The sequence below is a fragment of the Notamacropus eugenii genome, chromosome 1 (genome assembly GCF_028372415.1).
Source record: "Notamacropus eugenii isolate mMacEug1 chromosome 1, mMacEug1.pri_v2, whole genome shotgun sequence".
Classification (NCBI taxonomy): domain Eukaryota; kingdom Metazoa; phylum Chordata; class Mammalia; order Diprotodontia; family Macropodidae; genus Notamacropus; species Notamacropus eugenii.
Window position 1 is genome coordinate 249,348,663 of NC_092872.1, and position 17,565 is coordinate 249,366,227.

General features: G+C 39.1%; 1 protein-coding gene across 1 annotated transcript in view; it reads left to right on the forward strand.

The window, feature by feature from the left end:
- IQGAP1 (IQ motif containing GTPase activating protein 1) overlaps window positions 1-17,565 on the forward strand; it is a 115,690-nt gene that overhangs the window by 83,561 nt on the left and 14,564 nt on the right. The window contains exons 24-34 of the mRNA XM_072628492.1: window positions 247-402; window positions 1,785-1,948; window positions 2,900-3,124; window positions 7,910-8,050; window positions 8,142-8,226; window positions 9,545-9,777; window positions 11,319-11,451; window positions 13,730-13,832; window positions 14,151-14,286; window positions 14,612-14,699; window positions 16,957-17,169. Of these exons, the coding sequence (XP_072484593.1) occupies window positions 247-402; window positions 1,785-1,948; window positions 2,900-3,124; window positions 7,910-8,050; window positions 8,142-8,226; window positions 9,545-9,777; window positions 11,319-11,451; window positions 13,730-13,832; window positions 14,151-14,286; window positions 14,612-14,699; window positions 16,957-17,169 (1,677 nt within the window). The remainder of the gene's footprint in view (window positions 1-246; window positions 403-1,784; window positions 1,949-2,899; window positions 3,125-7,909; window positions 8,051-8,141; window positions 8,227-9,544; window positions 9,778-11,318; window positions 11,452-13,729; window positions 13,833-14,150; window positions 14,287-14,611; window positions 14,700-16,956; window positions 17,170-17,565) is intronic.

The following is a 17,565-nucleotide window of genomic DNA, read 5'->3' on the forward strand; positions in this document are numbered from 1 at the left end:
TGCTCTCCCCTCTGTTAACTATTCTTTCTAGGCAGTTTTTAAATGCTTTGGACATTATCCTTTGAGAATTGCTTTGAAGTACTGTTGAATTGGAGAAGGGATTAGAATGGAGTTCAGATTCTGGGGCCTAAGTCTCTATTAAGTTAGAAGGGAATTCATAACATTGGATTTGGTTGAGAATACATTTGTGGAATGGGCAGTGTGCAATTTGGAAGGTATCTGAGTTAGGTATTGGTTGTTTTTTAGGATGTTGTTTCCCATAGCAAAAAACTTACCAAGAAGAATAAAGAGCAGTTATCTGACATGATGATGTTGAACAAGCAGAAGGGTGGTCTTAAGGCTCTGAGCAAAGAGAAGAGAGAGAAATTGGAAGCTTATCAGCATCTGTTTTATCTGTTGCAGGTAAGTGGTGTTTTTCATTCACATAAGGGATTACTAGTAAGAGTAGGTAGCAGGTATTAGGCGTATCTGACCTTAGGGTTACTATCCTCAGCAGTGGAAAGCAGTACCATGAGACGAGAGGGGTAAAGGTCCTGATTTTTTTTTTTTTAATTGGAGACAATGGAGTTTTAAAATGATAGGTCTGTGAGCTTAACTTGGATTCCTAGCAGAACTCTGCAATGTATTACTAAAGGGACATTTGGTGGACATCTAAGAAGGAAGTAATGGTCACAGAAAGCTAACATGGATTAATTAATCACAGGCCATGCTTGACTAGCCTTTTTTCTTTTTTTCTTACCTTTTATTCTTTGGATAGAATTAATGAAGTAGTAGATCAGGGAAAGGGTATTAATAGAGTTTACTTAGATTTCAGGAGAGCATTTGGCAAAATTTCTCAAGAAAGTTTTGTGGACAAGATGGAGAGATACAAACACAATGATAGTATATTTAGGTGAGTTTAGAACTGATTGAATGGCCAGATTCAGAGTAGTGTTTAACAGGTTGGCCAGCTTGTAAGAGAGCTGTAGTGGAATTTCTCTGATACCTGTGCTTAGCCCTGTGCTGTGTCTCATTTTTATCAGTGATGACCAGGATAAAAGCTTGGTAATATGCTTGTGAAATTTACTTGATGATACAAAGCTGGAAGGGACAGCTAATATAGTGGATAATAGAATTAGTATTCAAAAAGATTATGACAGGCTAGAGCATCAGACTGAACTGAAAAAATTTTTTTTCATAGGGATAAATCTACAATTTTAAATTTAGGTTGAAAGAATGACTTCTTAAGTCTAACTTGGGAGGCAAAGCTCGATGGCAGTTTGTTCTCAAAGGAGTTTTAGTGGCATGCTCACTCAGCCTGAGTGAATAGTTCTGTGGGTAGAGCCTTTAAGAGCCCAGGTTGCTTTTATGCCAGGAAGAGGCATCTTTGTTGCCTCTGATGGTTGGAGGAGCTGATCTCTGCAGACCCTTGCATTGCAGAGATGGCACAAAGCTGAACCTTGTCCAGAGCTCAACCATAGATCTTTCTCTCTGAAATTACTGTTAACTTCTTGGATTCACTGAGAGAGGTGGATGCTATGATTGTTCATATAGAGCTGGGAAGGAACTTTAGAGGTTATCAAATTGTTCCCCTTCATTTTCAAAATGAGGAAATGGAGACGTAGAAAGGTAAATTGACTTTCCTTGTGACATTCAAATAAAAGTGTCATGCCTGTGATCTGACTGCAGAGCCAAGACCTCTCTGCTATGCCTGACTGCCTATGGTTTCACTTTAGTTTCCAAAGTTCCCCGAGACTTTGTTGTCTACTTGAGTCCTTTTTATCCCTTGCTTGCTTTGATCACAGACCAACCCTACCTATCTGGCCAAGCTGATTTTCCAGATGCCCCAGAACAAGTCCACGAAATTCATGGATTCTGTGATCTTCACGTTGTACAACTATGCCTCCAACCAGCGAGAGGAGTACCTGTTGCTACGTCTCTTTAAGACAGCCCTCCAGGAGGAGATCAAGTATGTGTGCGCCTTCTTGTCAGGCAGGGGTGGGCAGCCAGGGTGTGTCATGCCAGGCCTTGATGTCCTCTCTCAATGCTTTGAGGGGAAATTCACCTGTCTCATGGATTGATTAGGCATGGAGGACATGTCTCACTTAACTGTCACCAGTGTGGCTCTAGCATTCCCTGGGGTTGAGAAGGAGGCTCTCTTAAGTCAGCCTGCATTTGAGGAGCAGGGGTTGCAGATGCTCACAAAAGTACCCTGTTAAAGCTTACCTCCTGACTATCTGTAGATGCTGTGCTGGGTACTGGGGATACAAGGACAAAAATGAAGCTGTCCTTCACCTCAAGGAACTTATCTTGTGTGGAGGGAGGCATCCTGCAAAGTTTTGTGCAGTGTGAAACTGTTGAAGCCCTATGCTTAGAATGAAGACTTTTGGGAGACCCTGTACATAATTAGAGATACATTTGGAGTAGGGACTGAATTTGTGATTTCAGTGGTTTAGGGAACTCCTCCCAAGTAAGGAAACTCCCTCTATCAACTCTGATTGTCATGTACAAAATAAATACATGGAATACATGGTGATCAGGGAATGGAAGGCAGAGATAGGGAGGAAGATCCAGAAATGCCTCCTATAGAAACTGGCCCTTGAACTCAGCTTTGAGGGAAGTGAAGAGGCAAAAGTGAGGGAAGACAGGTTGTAAAGCATAGCCTGTCTGAAGGCACGGAGGCAGGATATGGAATCACATTTCTTATATTGTAATAATATTCCATTGTATTTACGTGTCCTAATTTGCTCATTCCCCAATGAATGAACAATTTATTTCCAGTTATTTGGCATAACATATAGTATTTTTTCTTTATAAACATTACTGTTGTCACAAGGTACTCCTCTAGGAATTGTGTGTGTGTATGTATAGATGGAATATATCTTCAGATTATTTTTGCTTCATATCTTCTCTCTTCTAGATCAAAGGTGGATCAGATTCAGGAGATTGTGACTGGAAATCCTACCGTTATTAAAATGGTTGTGAGTTTCAACCGGGGTGCTCGGGGCCAGAATGCCTTGCGACAGATCCTGGCCCCTGTCGTCAAGGAGATTATGGATGACAAATCCCTCAACATCAAAACTGACCCTGTGGATATTTACAAGTCTTGGGTCAATCAGATGGAGTCTCAGACAGGAGAAGCAAGGTCTGGTCATTTCAACTGACTTTTCTCTTAGATCTCTGTTGTCTTTTGCTGTCTTTTATTTAGCTTTTCCAATACTTCAGTTCCTTGAGTAACACATTAGTGTTAGCTCAGATTGTTTTCCATAAGAACCTGTTATTGCAGTGAGGAGGTCGTGATATTGGAACACTTTTCTTTCCTTTATCCAAGTGAAAGAAAGGAAGGATGAGACGTTCTCTTGTGAGCAGTCAGCCATTTAGCCAGAGAAACTAAAATAGTCATTCATCTTGTAGTCCTGACTCTTCAGAACTAAGGGATATTCTAAAAGAAGGCATTTTACATGAAAAAGACCTGACAACTTTAATGGTCTGTATTGTGAGTGTGAGTCAGTGGTGTGATGTTGTAGCCAAAAAGCTCTTGCCCTTTTGGTCTGCCTTCGGAGCAGTGTCATGTTAGGGAGGACTGAGGTCACAGTCTGTAGAACTCTGCTATAGGAATAAAATGCCCAAAAGATTCTGTTTGGGCTTCCACATTTAAAAAGGATATTGGTGGTAGTAATTATATTTCACTTGACTGTGTTCCACGATTCACTGATGGTATAAATGATTTCATTTGAACAGATAGTCATTGTGCGTTTACAATGCATGAGGTGATGTTAGTCTCACAGGTAGCACTTGAAGCTGTTTTTTTTTTTTTATTAATTTTAGTGATTTTCAGCATTCTACAATCACTACCATATAACTTAGATTTTTTTTCCCCCTCCCTGAGATGGCATGCAATTTTATATAGGTTCTACACCTACATTCCTATTACATAAATTTTCACCGTAGTCGTGCTGTATAGAAGAATTAAAATGAATAGGAGAAATTATATAACAAACCAAAACATAATACAGAAGAAAATGATCTGCTACATTCTGCGATTGAATTCCATAGTTCTTTCTCTGGATGTTGAAGGCATTTTGCCTTAAAAGACTATTGGGAATTTTTTTAAGTCCTTACATTGCAATGAAGTTCCAAGTCTACCAGAAAAAACTCTTCACACACTGTGGTCATTGCTGTGCACAAAATTCTCCTGGTTCTCCTCCTTTCTCTCAGCGTCAGATCATTATAAGTCTTTCCAGGCCTCTCTGAAGTCTTCCTGTTCATCATTCCTTATAGCGTAATAGTATTCCATTACATTCATATACCATAATTTATTCAGCCATTCCCCAATTGATGGACATCCCCTTGATTTGTAGTCTTTGGCCACCACAAAGAGAGCTGCTATAAATATTTTTGTACATGTGGGACCCTTTCCCATTTTTATGATCTCTTGGGGATACAAGCCCTAGAAGAGATATTGCTGGGTCAAAGGGTATGCATATTTTTGTAACCCTTAGGGCATAGTTCCAAACTGCCCTCCAGAATGGTTGGATCAGCTCACAGCTCCACCAACAATGAATTAGTGTTCCAACTCTCCCACATTCTCTCCAACATTTATCATCTTCCTATTCTGTCATATTTGCCAATCTGATAGGTGTGATGTGGTACCTCAGAGTTGTTTTGATTTGCATCTCTCTAGTCAATAGTGATTTAGAGCATTTTTTCATGTGACCGTGGATAGCTTTAATTTCTTCCTCTGAAAACTGCCTGTTCATTTCCTTTGACCATTTATCAATTGGGGATTGACTTCAATTTTTGTACATTTGACTCAGTTCTCTATATATTCTAGAAATGAGGCCTTTATCACAGACACTAGTTGCAAAAATTCTTTCCTAGTTTTTTGGATCCCTCCAAATCTTGGTTGCATTGGGTTTGGTTGTACAAAAACTTTTCAGTTCAATGTAATCAAAATTATCCATCTTGCACTTCATAATGTTTTCTATCTCTTCTTTAGTCAAAAATTCTTCCTTTCTCCATAAATCTGATAAATACACTATTCCTTGCTCCACCAGTTTGTCCATAGTAACTATCTTTATATCTAGATCGTGTACCCATTTGGACTTTATTCTTGTGTACAATGTCAGGCATTGGTCTATGCCTAGTTTCCACCACGCTGTTATCCAGTTTTCCCAGCAGTTTTTGTTGAACAGTGAATTCTTATCCGAGAAGTTGGGGTCCTTGGGTTTATCAAACAGTAGATTGCTATATTTATTGCCTAGTAACTGTGTCTTGAGTACCTAGCATATTCCACTTGTCTACCCTTCTGTTTCTTAGGCAATACCAAGTGGTTTTGATAATTGCTGCTTTATAATACAATTTGAGATCTGGTAATGCTAGGCCACTATCCCTAGCATTTCTTTTCATTAGTCCCCTTGGTACTCTGGACCTCTTGTTCTTCCAGATGAATTTTGATATTATTTTTTCCAGCTCTAGAAAATAATTATCTGATAGTTTGATTGGTATGGCACTAAATAAGTAAATTAATTTAGGTAGAATTGTCATTTTTATTATATTGACTCAGTCTACCCACGATCAACTGATGTTTTTCCACTTACTTAGATCTGACTTTATTTGTGCGAAAAGTGTCTTGTAATTGCGTTCATATAGTCCCTGGGTTTGTTTTGGCAGGTAAATTACCAAATATTTTATAGTGTCTACCCTAGCTTTAAGTAGGGATTTCTCTATCTCTTGCTATTGGGCTTTGTTATTAATATATAGAAATTCAGAAGATTTGTGCAGGTTTATTTTGTAACCTGCAACTTTGCCAAAGTTGTTTATTATTTCCAGTAGTTTTTTACTTGAATCTCTGGGATTGTCTAAGTATATCATCATATCACCTGCAAAGAGTGATAACTTACTTTCTTCTTTGCCTATTCTAATTTCTACAATTTCTTTTTCCTCTCTTATTGCTACAGCTAACATTTCTAGTACCATATTGAATAATAGTGGCGATAATGGACATCCTTGTTTCACCCCTGATCTAATTGGAAATGCATCTAGCTTATCTCCATTGCATATAATGCTTACTGAAGGTTTTAGGTAGATACTTCTTATTACTGCACTTGAAGCTTTTTGCACAGATTGTATTGATACCTTCTATTTTTGCATCCCTTCTATTTCCAAAGAGGCTCCCCCAGGAGCCCTTTTTTTGTAGCAAAGAAAAACAGTTAAGCAAAATCAAACAACAGACAAGTGACTGTGTGTGACAGTGTATACAACATTCCTCCCCTGCAGTCCCCTTTTACCTCACTTTGGAATGCTGGAGATGTACTTTATTGTCTCTTTCCAGGGGGCAGGATTGATCGTTACATTTCCCTGTAGCTTAGTTGCTCTTTAGTGTTCTTTTCATTTACATTGTTCTAGTTGTATATATTGTCCTCCTGTTTCTGCTTATTTTTCTCTGTAGCAGCATATTTAGGTCTTCCCATATTTCTGTGAGTTCCCCATGTTTGTTTTTTTCTTATGGTTTCAGTATATTGCGTTCCATTCACATACCAAAGTTTGTTCATCTATTCCCTGATCAATTGACACCCAAGTTGTTTCCAATTTTTTTTCCTACTACAAGGAGCACTTTTGCTTTTTCCTTAGAACAATCCTCCCATTTTATAACTGTGCCAACTTATGCTCAAAGAAGAGGTGGCCGGCCTGGGGTTATAAAAGCAGGAGAGACTTTGAACCCAAGTATTTGGTTTCTTTCTGCTTCATGACCTCAAAGGGTCGGGGGGTGGCCAGGAAGGTGAGAGAACTTGGAATCATATTCTGTAATGCACAGTTGAAGGAACTGGGGTTAGCCTGGACAAGAGATGAATTGTCCTTGGGAAGGATATAATAAATTTTTTTCATTGATTTAGGGTCAAAATGGACCTTAGGAATCATGTAGACTTGTCATTTTATAAATTATAAATTTCAGCTCAGCATAAGGAATAACTTTCCCCTAATTATCATCAGATCGTATATGATTACATAACCATAATCTATGGTTACGTAAGTAGGAAACATCAGATCACACCTAGGCTTTTTGATTCCAAATCTAATAATTTTTCTACATAGCACTACATTGTTTGAGTGAGCTCCTCATCACAGGAAGTGTTCAAGCAGAGGACAGTTTTCTCCTTTCTATTTGATAGAGTAGATTAGGTAATGAGTTACTCCAGATGACCTAGTATTGTTGCCTACTCTGAGGTTCTTTCATTCTGGGACTGTCCTCCTGAGGAGCCATTTTGTATGTATCTTTAGTTATGATTATCCAGGTGTAGTCAGTTCTATAAATGTGTTGCATCTCCTGGAACTAAAGTGCCATTGAGTATTTTAAAAACTTTGTTCGGTTGAGCAAACATGAAGTGTTTACTGTGCTGGGTGCTAGGGAATCCTGTAACAGTCTTGCTGTTGTGATTGCAAGAGTACTTGATGTTATATTTACATTTGATAAAAGGGATACTTTCAGAAGTTTAAAATGTTCTTTGACACTAGCAAACTTGAAGTTTGTGTTAGCATGTTCATATTTTACAGTTGTCTGACGAGAAGTCATAATTGTCATTTAATAGAAGCTGTAGGATTTTTCTACTCACATATAAATTACCTGATTACTCACTTTCTGTGGACACTCAGAAGCAAATACCATCAGCTTCGAATGAAGATGGCCAGTGCCCCTTGGTCTAGCACATAGCAGATCATCCTAATACTCTGCACTTGCAGATAACTCTCCAAAGACTCTCACATCCATCCTCCTGTTTGAGAGTGGATTAAAATTAGAAGTTTGACATTTTTATTTCCTAGTGCTTGAAATTGAAGTGTGCCACATGGCTCACAAAGAGTACTAGCTTCTGATCTGGGCTGCTTCTGAATGTTGACCTGACATAGTTCTCTGTGGTTTCATTTTCAACAGCAAACTGCCGTATGACGTGACCCCTGAGCAGGCACTGTCTCATGAAGAGGTAAAGACTCGTCTTGACTCCTCCATTAGGAACATGAGGGCAGTGACTGACAAATTCCTCTCTGCTATAGTTGGCTCTGTGGACAAAATCCCGTGAGTGCAGTAAACTGCCTAGCCCTTAAGTTTTACCCATCCATTGTCTTCTTTCTCTTTGTCAATTTACCGAATATTGTCTCTCCTATAGTTATGGGATGCGCTTCATTGCTAAAGTCTTGAAGGATTCACTGCATGAAAAGTTCCCGGATGCTGGTGAGGATGAGCTCCTAAAGGTAAGAACCTGGTAAATATGGACTTCTGTCTTTGTAGAGAAATATACAAAATTAGACTGGACTGTAGGACCCATAGCAGGTGTTTTCATCTAGATGTAATAAAACATCTAAATACTGAATGTGAATCTTACTGATAATCTCTGAGTACAGTGATTTTAGCCAGTATGGATGTAGGCAGAAACTTTACCTTAAGGCAACTTCCTGTCTTGCAATAAATTTCTTTGAGCCCTGTCTTTTCTCTGTTGGATCCTTCCTTCTGCTGGTTGCTGGTGGAAGAGCTGCAAACGTTTGTTTCTACTGAGACAGTGGCTACTCTTTTTGCCTTATACTGCTGTGCTCTTACTTTATTTTTTTTAAAACCTGAATGCTGTTTTCTCCTCTCTCCTAGTTCTGTGCTTTCCTTCAATGAGGCATCGATTCTAGACTTTCTCTTCAGGTGAATTAATTTTTTTTTCTGACTGGAACTTTAGGGGAAAAGCTGAGAGTTTGCTTGAATCCTTCAGTGAAGGGAATGTATGTTGAGTTAATGCTCCATTTCATGAGAATCCTATGCTATTAGGAGCAGGGTTGAACCAGGATGCAGACTTTAATGACATAGCTTGCTAATTGGATCATCCAGAAGAATTCATATTAGACATTTATGGTAGTAATTCTTTAGGTTGTATGTTCTTTTTTGATTCTTATAAAGAATATAAAGATTCTTATAAAGAATAAGGAAAATGTGTTACATTTTGATTCATGTAACAATTTTATGAAGTAGGCAGGGGGAACATTATGAGGAACCTGAGTCTCCAGTTCTGATGCCCCAGGCCACAGGGATGATGTTTGACCTCAAGTCAAGTCAGTCAGCATTTATTAAGTTCTTCCTGTGGGCCAGGCACTGTGCTGCAAGACTGTGAGTCCAAGTTAACCATTCTTTCTACTTACTAGATCAGCTTCCTCATTGACACGAACTAACATTGTTCAGTGTGAAAGATACACAAGTGAGAATAGCCTTCCTCTTTTTAACTTTAGTGTTGAGAAAGATGTTCCAACAGACTAGACTTTAAACCTGCCACTTTTTATGTTCCACATCTGTTCCTTCAGTAGGTAGTTTGTTTTTTTTTTCATTTCTGCTCTCTTCCTTTTTCTGCATCTGCTAGAGTAACAAGATAGTTGATCAGTTTGGTTAATCCCAACACTGAAGGCTGCTTAAGAGAGAAACTGGACTTTTTCGGCAGTTACCCCAATAGTTGACTTTGAAATATTGTCTTGTTTTCAATTATCCTATCAAGTGATATTTGCCTCCCATGGACTTCTCTCCTGAACTTTTCCCTAGATTATTGGTAACCTGCTATACTACCGGTATATGAATCCAGCCATTGTGGCTCCTGATGCTTTTGACATCATTGACTTGTCAGCAGGAGGCCAACTCACCACAGACCAACGAAGAAACCTTGGTTCTATTGCAAAGATGCTCCAACATGCAGCCTCCAATAAGATGTTTTTGGGAGATAATTCTCACCTAAGCATAATTAATGAATATCTCTCTCATTCCTACCAGAAGTTCAGGTACAGAGGATGTTTCTGAGGGGGTGAAACAATTATGCAAAGATAAAATTAATAACCAAGTGTTTTCACTGTTTTCTGGGTTGGTATGTGAATTAATTTTTCAGATATGTTCAGTTTTGTCTTTGAACTCAGGAAATTTGGGAGAGGGCTGGTGGGCTTTGGGGGAAAGATAACATTTAATTTTGGATCTGTTGAATTGGAGATGTCTGGTATATCCATTCTGAAATATCCAATAGGCATTAGGTGATGCAGGATTGAAGCTCATGGGAGAAATGGGCTGGACGCATATATCTGGGAGTCAACAAATCATATCGTAGAGATGATAATTAAAATCATGAGAGCTCTGCAATAGTATAGAAAGAGAAGAGTAGGTGGCCCAGGATAGAGCCTTGCAGAACACCTACAGTGAGGGGACATTATCTGGATGATGAAATAGCAAAAGGTAGGATTAGAAGGGGGTAGTTAGGTTGCAGAACACCAGGAGGGACTAGCATCAAAAAGGCCTGTAGAGGATCAAGTATACAGGGTAACAGAGTGGTTAGCAATGTCAAATGCAGCTTCTTGGGTTGCAAAAAATGAGAGCTGAGAAAAAGTAATTATATTTGACAGTTAAAGAAATTGTTGGTAATTTTGAAGAGAGCAGTTTTAATTGAGTGACAAAGTGTGAAACCAGATTGCACAGAGCTGAAAAGTTAATGAGAGGAGAACCAGCGACAATGATTATAGACACCTTTTTTGAGGAATTTGACTGATAAGAGAACACAGATAAAGGGTGATATTTGGAGAGGGTGGTGGGATCTAGTGAATGTTTTTTAAAGATGTTAAGACTTGGACATGTGGAAAGACAATAGAATAGGAACTAACATATAGGGAAAGGATGAAGATTAAGGAGTGGAGGGATAGTTGAGTGTCCAGTGTGCTACAGAAAAGGAAAGAGGATATTAACAAAAACAGAGAGAGGAAGAAGGACCACTTCATTATCTGAGAGAATGGTTTCACTGTAAAGTTTGAGTCTTAGCAAATACCTTTTTCTTAGTAAAGTTAGAGTCAGTATACTAGGTTGCTATTTATTCTTCATCCCCCTCACTTCCCTTCACCTCCTAAAGTTGCTGTAGAAAGGTTAGGACAGAGACAGTAACCATATCTAGCAAAATAAAAGACTATTGGGTCAGTCCCTAACTTTTAAGCTTTTAGTTAACTTAAGCTTAAGGCTCTGTATGGCCTGTGTACAAGGGATTAAATTGTATGGGCCAGTAAACCTGGGGGATCCGCGAGAAACCTAACCTATGGCCTGGTTGCATTGTGCTTTCAGTGAGGATGCGGAATGGTGGAGAGAGGGTTATTAGGGAGAACGTATATGGAGAGGGAATATGATAGCAGTGTCTGTGGACTTAGCAATTATATGTAGATTCATTTCTTCCATGCTTTGAGGAGATTTAGTGGTGGTATTTGTGAACTTCTGATTGGGAGAATTATAAAGTGTTCTCTCAACCTTTTTCTTATCTGTTAAATCATTTATTTTGTGTGTGTGCCTTTTCTAGACGCTTTTTTCAAACTGCATGTGATGTGCCAGAGTTGCAGGATAAATTTAATGTGGATGAGTATTCTGACTTAGTGACTGTCACCAAACCAGTTATCTACATTTCTATTGGTGAAATCATCAATACCCACACAGTAAGTATTTCTTTTTCTGCTAGTCCCTGGATTCCATCCTTCTATCTTTAAATGCTTCCTGGACGTTGGGATAATGCAATGTGTGGAAGGGGAGAAGTATAAAATTCTGTCTTCCCATCTTTGGAAGGCTCCCTCCTCCATCCTTGATACCAACAAGAGGAGTGGTTGATTTTGCTCATATTTGTGCAGGAGGGCTTAGCCATACCAAAGGGCAGAAATGAAGCTGATGAACAGTCTGATGATAATGATGAGACCAACAACTCACATTTCTGTATTTTTTAAGGTTTTTCAAAGCACTTGATAGGCATTCGATTATTTGGTCCCTCACAACCTCACTGTGATGTGGATGATATTATTACCCTATTTTATGGCTGGGGAAACAGAAATTCAGAAATGACTTACTGAGAGTAATGCAGCAGTTATCCAGTTTGAATTTCGGTCTCTCTGAGCCCCAGGGCCAGTTCTGTCTGTCCTGTAAGCATGATTTGAGAGAATGTTACTTGGATCAGAAAGAGCATATGGTTCTGATCAGAAGAGCCTGAAGATCTCTTCTTCTGTGTGCTCCTGCCTAGTTAGCTACGTGGCATAGTGTGGAGAGTGCTGGACTTGGAGTTAGAAGGACATGCTGGCTGTGGGACTCTCAGCAAGTCTCTGAACCTCTCTGAAACTTGATTTATTTCCTCTTCTATAGAATGGGGATAATAATAGCATCTGTTTCATAGAGTAAGGATCAAATGAGATCATGCCTGTGAATGCTTTCCCAGCCTTAAAATGTTATACATGCTGCTATCATCATTTATCATCATCATGTCATTATTATTATCAATCTGCCTGTTTGGAATGTCTCCACTGATCTTGTTTCTGATTGCTGCCCTGGGTATTGTTATGCCAGCAACTCTCTCAGGAATTCGTAAAAGTAGTAACTACAGATACAACTTTGCCACCCTGGAAATCAAAGTATATACACTTTTCCATCTCCTGGTGCCTCAGCATTATAATCTTTTAACAGGGGTGTTTTCTGGCCGATTCTTGATCTTTTTGGAATTGAAACACCTTGACTCTATCATTCTGTATCTGTCCTGTTGTTTCAGTTTTGTTATTCTTAATCTTACTATTTTTAATAGTGTCTTAAAAGCTTCCTATTCCTCTTGCTCCCTCTTTTTTTTGTCTGGATCTTCTGCATTCTTTCATCCATTTTCCTTACCTTGGAGTGATCTTTGTTACCAATTTATTTTCGTTTATTATTACCTCTAGATCTTAACTGTCTACCTTGAATAGCACTAACTTAAGCAGAAGAGTCAACAAGCAGAAATTAACTGACATTTTCAGCAGTCCTTCTACTAAAAGGTTGTCCTGTTTTCCCACCCGACAGTGGCGTCTTGTATCTTTATCTACTTTTCCTATAAACAGTATTCTAGATCTCATGTATTTTCCCCTAGCCGTGATGTAATATGAATTTCATTGGTAAATACTTAGAATCAAGTAAGTATTCATATGTAATTCCATTTAATGCAGGTGGAGATGCCTGGTAAACTGCTAGACATGTAGTTGCAGAACACAGGGAGGAGGTCTGGGCCATAGGTTCAGATTAGGGAGTTACCCCCCCTCACCATAGTTGAAGACATAGGAGTGAATGAGATCACTAAATTGAGTATAGTGTTGGAAGATAAGGCAGCCAAGGACAGAATCTTGTGAAGTACTCAGGGCACAGGAAGTGGAAGACAGAATCAGTAAATTAGATGCAGCACAAGTCAAGGAGTCAGAAGAGCCAAGGGCATGGAGGAACACAGAGAGTGGCAGGAAGGAGAGCGTGCACAGCATTTACAGATGATCATCCCTGGTGAAAGGGCATCATGCTGTAACTGGTAAGTTTGCTTTGGACAGCTAACTAGGTACAGTGATGACTTTATTCCTTAAAATCTAGAATGATTTTTTAATATTCCTTTTGCGGTACCCTTTTCTCTCTCTTATGTCACCTGAGAAGATAATATAAACACTTGAAATTCTCCATTGTTGCCAGTGAGGTATCCGAAGGCTATCATTGTTTCTCCTACTCACACTGAAATCTGGTAAACTAGACCAGGTTACTGTCTTCCTTGACAGATTTGGCTTTTTTAACATATGCACTTCTTTGGGATGGTCTTTTCTGTTTCATCATAAACTCAGTGAAGGCAGGGATTGTACCCTTTTGTCTTTCTTTATAAAATACAATGCTTGCAAACATGGACTGTTACAGAGTGGGTTACCCACAAATTTTTGACAATAATGTTTTCTTCAGTTGCTTTTAGATCACCAGGATGCCATTGCTCCTGAACATAATGATCCCATTCATGAACTACTAGATGATCTTGGGGAAGTACCTACTATTGAGTCCCTCATCGGTGAGTCTTGTCTTCTGCCTCAGAAAAAAAAATCTCAGAGAGCAGAAAAAAGAATTATAATCTTAAAGTGCATTTCAGATCTTGGGGGTGGAGGGGAAGTCATTGAGATGGAGTAGAAATCATATTTGTTATGAATTCCTTGGTGCCTTTCATTTGAATGGCACAGTTGTGCTTTTTGTTACTAGTGGTGATTGTTCTTGGCCCACCTGAGGGATTTTTTTTGTATTCTAGAGGTAGGAAAAAGATATTTTATCTTCAGTCTTCTCATATTCTTTCTTTACCAGTCTTATTCCATTAATTATTTCCCTGCAAATCTAGGGGAAGGGTCTGGCAATTTAAATGACCCAAATAAGGAGGGTCTGGCTAAGACAGAAGTATCTCTCACACTGACAAACAAGTTTGATGTGCCTGGAGATGAAAATTCAGAAATGGATGCTCGGACTATCTTGCTTAAGTGAGTATTGAGTTTAGTAATTAGTAGGAGTGATAGAGCTAAATTAATCTCATGGTTTTAGTAAATGAGGAAGTTTGACTTGTACCTCATACTTGGGCTTTGACTTGCCTTGATCCTGCCTGGCATTTAGCAGGACTTCGTTCTCATTAAATGACTGAAATGAAATGAATTTCATGGAATTCCTTTGTCACACACATTCCATTTTCTTGAAAGCTATATAAATAGCTGTGAGGATCCTTGAAGGCCTGGCATCAGCAGCATTTGAATTGTTGTCACACTGGTCTAATTAAGAAGATCTTTGAAACATTTTTTTCTTTTCCTTTAGTACAAAGCATTTAATTGTGGATGTCATCCGATTCCAGCCAGGAGAGACGCTAACTGAGATCCTTGAAACACCTACCACCAATGAACAGGTACAGCTGAGAATACTGGCTTCATTCTGAGCTTTTTTTAAATTAAAGTAGGCTCACAAAGAGCGTAGGTAGTGACAAGGATGCTGAGTGCACCATCCTTATGAGGAGAGGATGAAAACCAGTGAGAAGATGGGCACTGAGTTGATCAGAGGTGAAAGCATCCAGCTGGTCACTGGTATGACATGGATGGGTAGGGAGGGGTAAAATATTTAAAATATGCTCATAGAAAAAGGAGTCCATTTTTGGAAACCATAGAGAGGTAAACTTTGGTATGAGTATAGAATGTATGTGTGCACCTGGGTAATAAGGTGCTGCGTAGATGTGAAAAGTTAGAAGGTTTTTGTAAAAATCTGAGGTTAACTGACTTTATTTGATTTGATATAGGACTGGTCAGTTAGCCAGCTGTGGATTCTGATCACTGTGCACGTGTAAAAGGTGAATCAGGCATGGTTCGTGTCCCCAAGTGGCTCATGATTCAGATGGATTTAGTTAAATTATAGATCAGAACAGATCATGAAGGGCCAGGAAAGATAAAGGGATTTGAATTTGATGTGCTAGCAAATAGGTTTATGAAAAGAGGAATAAGATGAAAATGGTGTTTAAGAAAGATTAATCTGGGAGCCATATGGAGGATGAATTGTAGAGAGAAGGGATCGTAGGAAGAAACTGTTTAAGTGGTTTGAGCATGAAATAAGAATCAGGGCTAGAGTGGTAGTAATATGAATGGTGAGGAACATTGCAAAGCCATGTTGCTAGGGCCTGGCAGTGTCTTGGAGTCCACAGTGCATTGAGCTGGGGAGGCTAGACTTCTAGGAAGTGGTGCTGCCATTTTCCTTCACTGACTTTGTGACTTTGATCAAGGTTCTTAACCTTTGTGGGCCTCATTTTTCTCATCTGCAAGGTAAGGAGGTTGGATTAGATGATTTCTTACAGTTTCTTCTAGTCTTAATGAATTAGTCTGATATAAGTCTTTGAATATGTGCATCGAGAGAACAGATTGTAGCTAAAGGTGACTGCCACGGTTTTTTAGCCTAGATAACTAGGTTTAAGTAGTATTTGTATAACAGAATGGTGAAGTTGGAAAGACAAACCAGTTCTATGTTATATATGAAGTAATGATGGGATATTAAAAGTAACTTCTGTAGGTAGCTCAAATTCTGGGACTGGGGCTTTGGCTAAGAGGTCTGGGCTACAGATGCCGATTTGGGAATCAGTATTTTAGAAGTGATAACTTGAGCCAAAAGAGTGGGTGAGCTCACTGTTGAGGATTGGAGGGTGGTGGATAGAAACGTTCTCTCTGACAAAATATGTATATTGTATGGACAGGTATAATAGCTAGCATCTTTACATAGTGCTCAGAGTTTTCAAAGTGCTTTTACAAATATTGTCTTTCTCGCAGGAAGTAGATGCTGTTAATTATCCCTATTTTAGAGATGAAGAAACTGAGGCAGAAGTTAAGTGATGTGCCTAGGGTCATATAGCTAATAGATGTCTGAGGCCCTCTTTAAACTTAGATCCAGTGCTCTTTCAACTGCATCACCTAGCTGCCTCATAAGAATAAGAAGAAGAACTAGCAAACCTTATCAGAAGAGAGATTTTAAAAGTAGGAAGAGAACCAGGGAACTGGAGGGTCAGAGAAGTCAAGGGAGGCAAATGTTTCAGAGAGGATAATTTACAGTGGTTAATAATGCTGAGAAATAGAAATGAATGAGAGCTGAGTAAAGGCATTGGTTTTGGCTTGAAGGAAGTTACCTTTGAGGAAAGAAGTTGGCGTAGAATGGTGGGGGCAGAAAGCCCATTACCTTTGAATTTTAAAGGAGAATGGGTGACTGGGAAGTAGAAATAGCAAGTCTGTGTTTAGTTAAAAAATGCAGTGAGCATGGAGAGTCTCTAGGAGGAATAGTAAGTCTTGGCAATTTTGCACCATGGCATAAAATTAGGGAGATTTATGACTGACCATTTTCAGTCCCATGATTCTGTTAGTGTATCAGAAAGGGACTTATATGGGAGTAGGCAGTGCAGTGGAGGAGAAAGAACCTGATTTCCAATCCCATGCCTTTCCCTGATTTTTGCTTTAAGCAAGGGTGCTTAATTTCTCTTTGCCTTATCTGTAAATTGGAGTAAAAAAAAAAACTTGGTTTCCATTCTTTGTTCTGTTCCAATGGTGTGATATGTGGAAGATGCTGGATGTAATACACTATCTCGATTTTTAATATTAGCATGAACCAGTATGGAACTTTTCTTTTGATTTCTTTAGGAAACAGAACATCAAAGAGCCATGCAGAAGCGAGCCATCCGTGATGCTAAAACTCCTGACAAGATGAAAAAAGCCAAATCTGTCAAGGAAGACAGTAACCTGAGCCTCCAGGAGAAGAAGGATAAGATCCAGTCGGGTTTGAAGAAGCTGGTAGAGCTTGGGACAGTGAATCCAAAGAACAAATACCAGGAACTGATAAATGATATTGCCAAGGTAGGACCCCAGGGAAACCATAGTGTTCTGCCTTTCTTTGGCAGTTTGCATTTCAGATCCCTTCACAGAGGTGGGAGCTCTTGAGTCAGCAACCTGCCTTCAGATTATGAAAGGACTATGGTGTTCTCTCACATGGAAGAAAGAATTCCCATCCCAGCCCTTTATGTGGAACAATGCACTTTTGCGTATTTCCAGGGGCAATGCTGAAAAATTCTTTATCAGCTTAACATACTTGCAAGGCATGCATGCAAAATAAAACCACTGAAATGAGAATTTTTTTATTTCCCAATAGAATGTTGTTTGGCCATTTTCAAAGTAAAAGGTAAATGTTCAGGTGCAGAATTTTGTGAGGAAGACTTAAGAAAACCTTAGGACCTACTTTTTATTTTTCCTCTG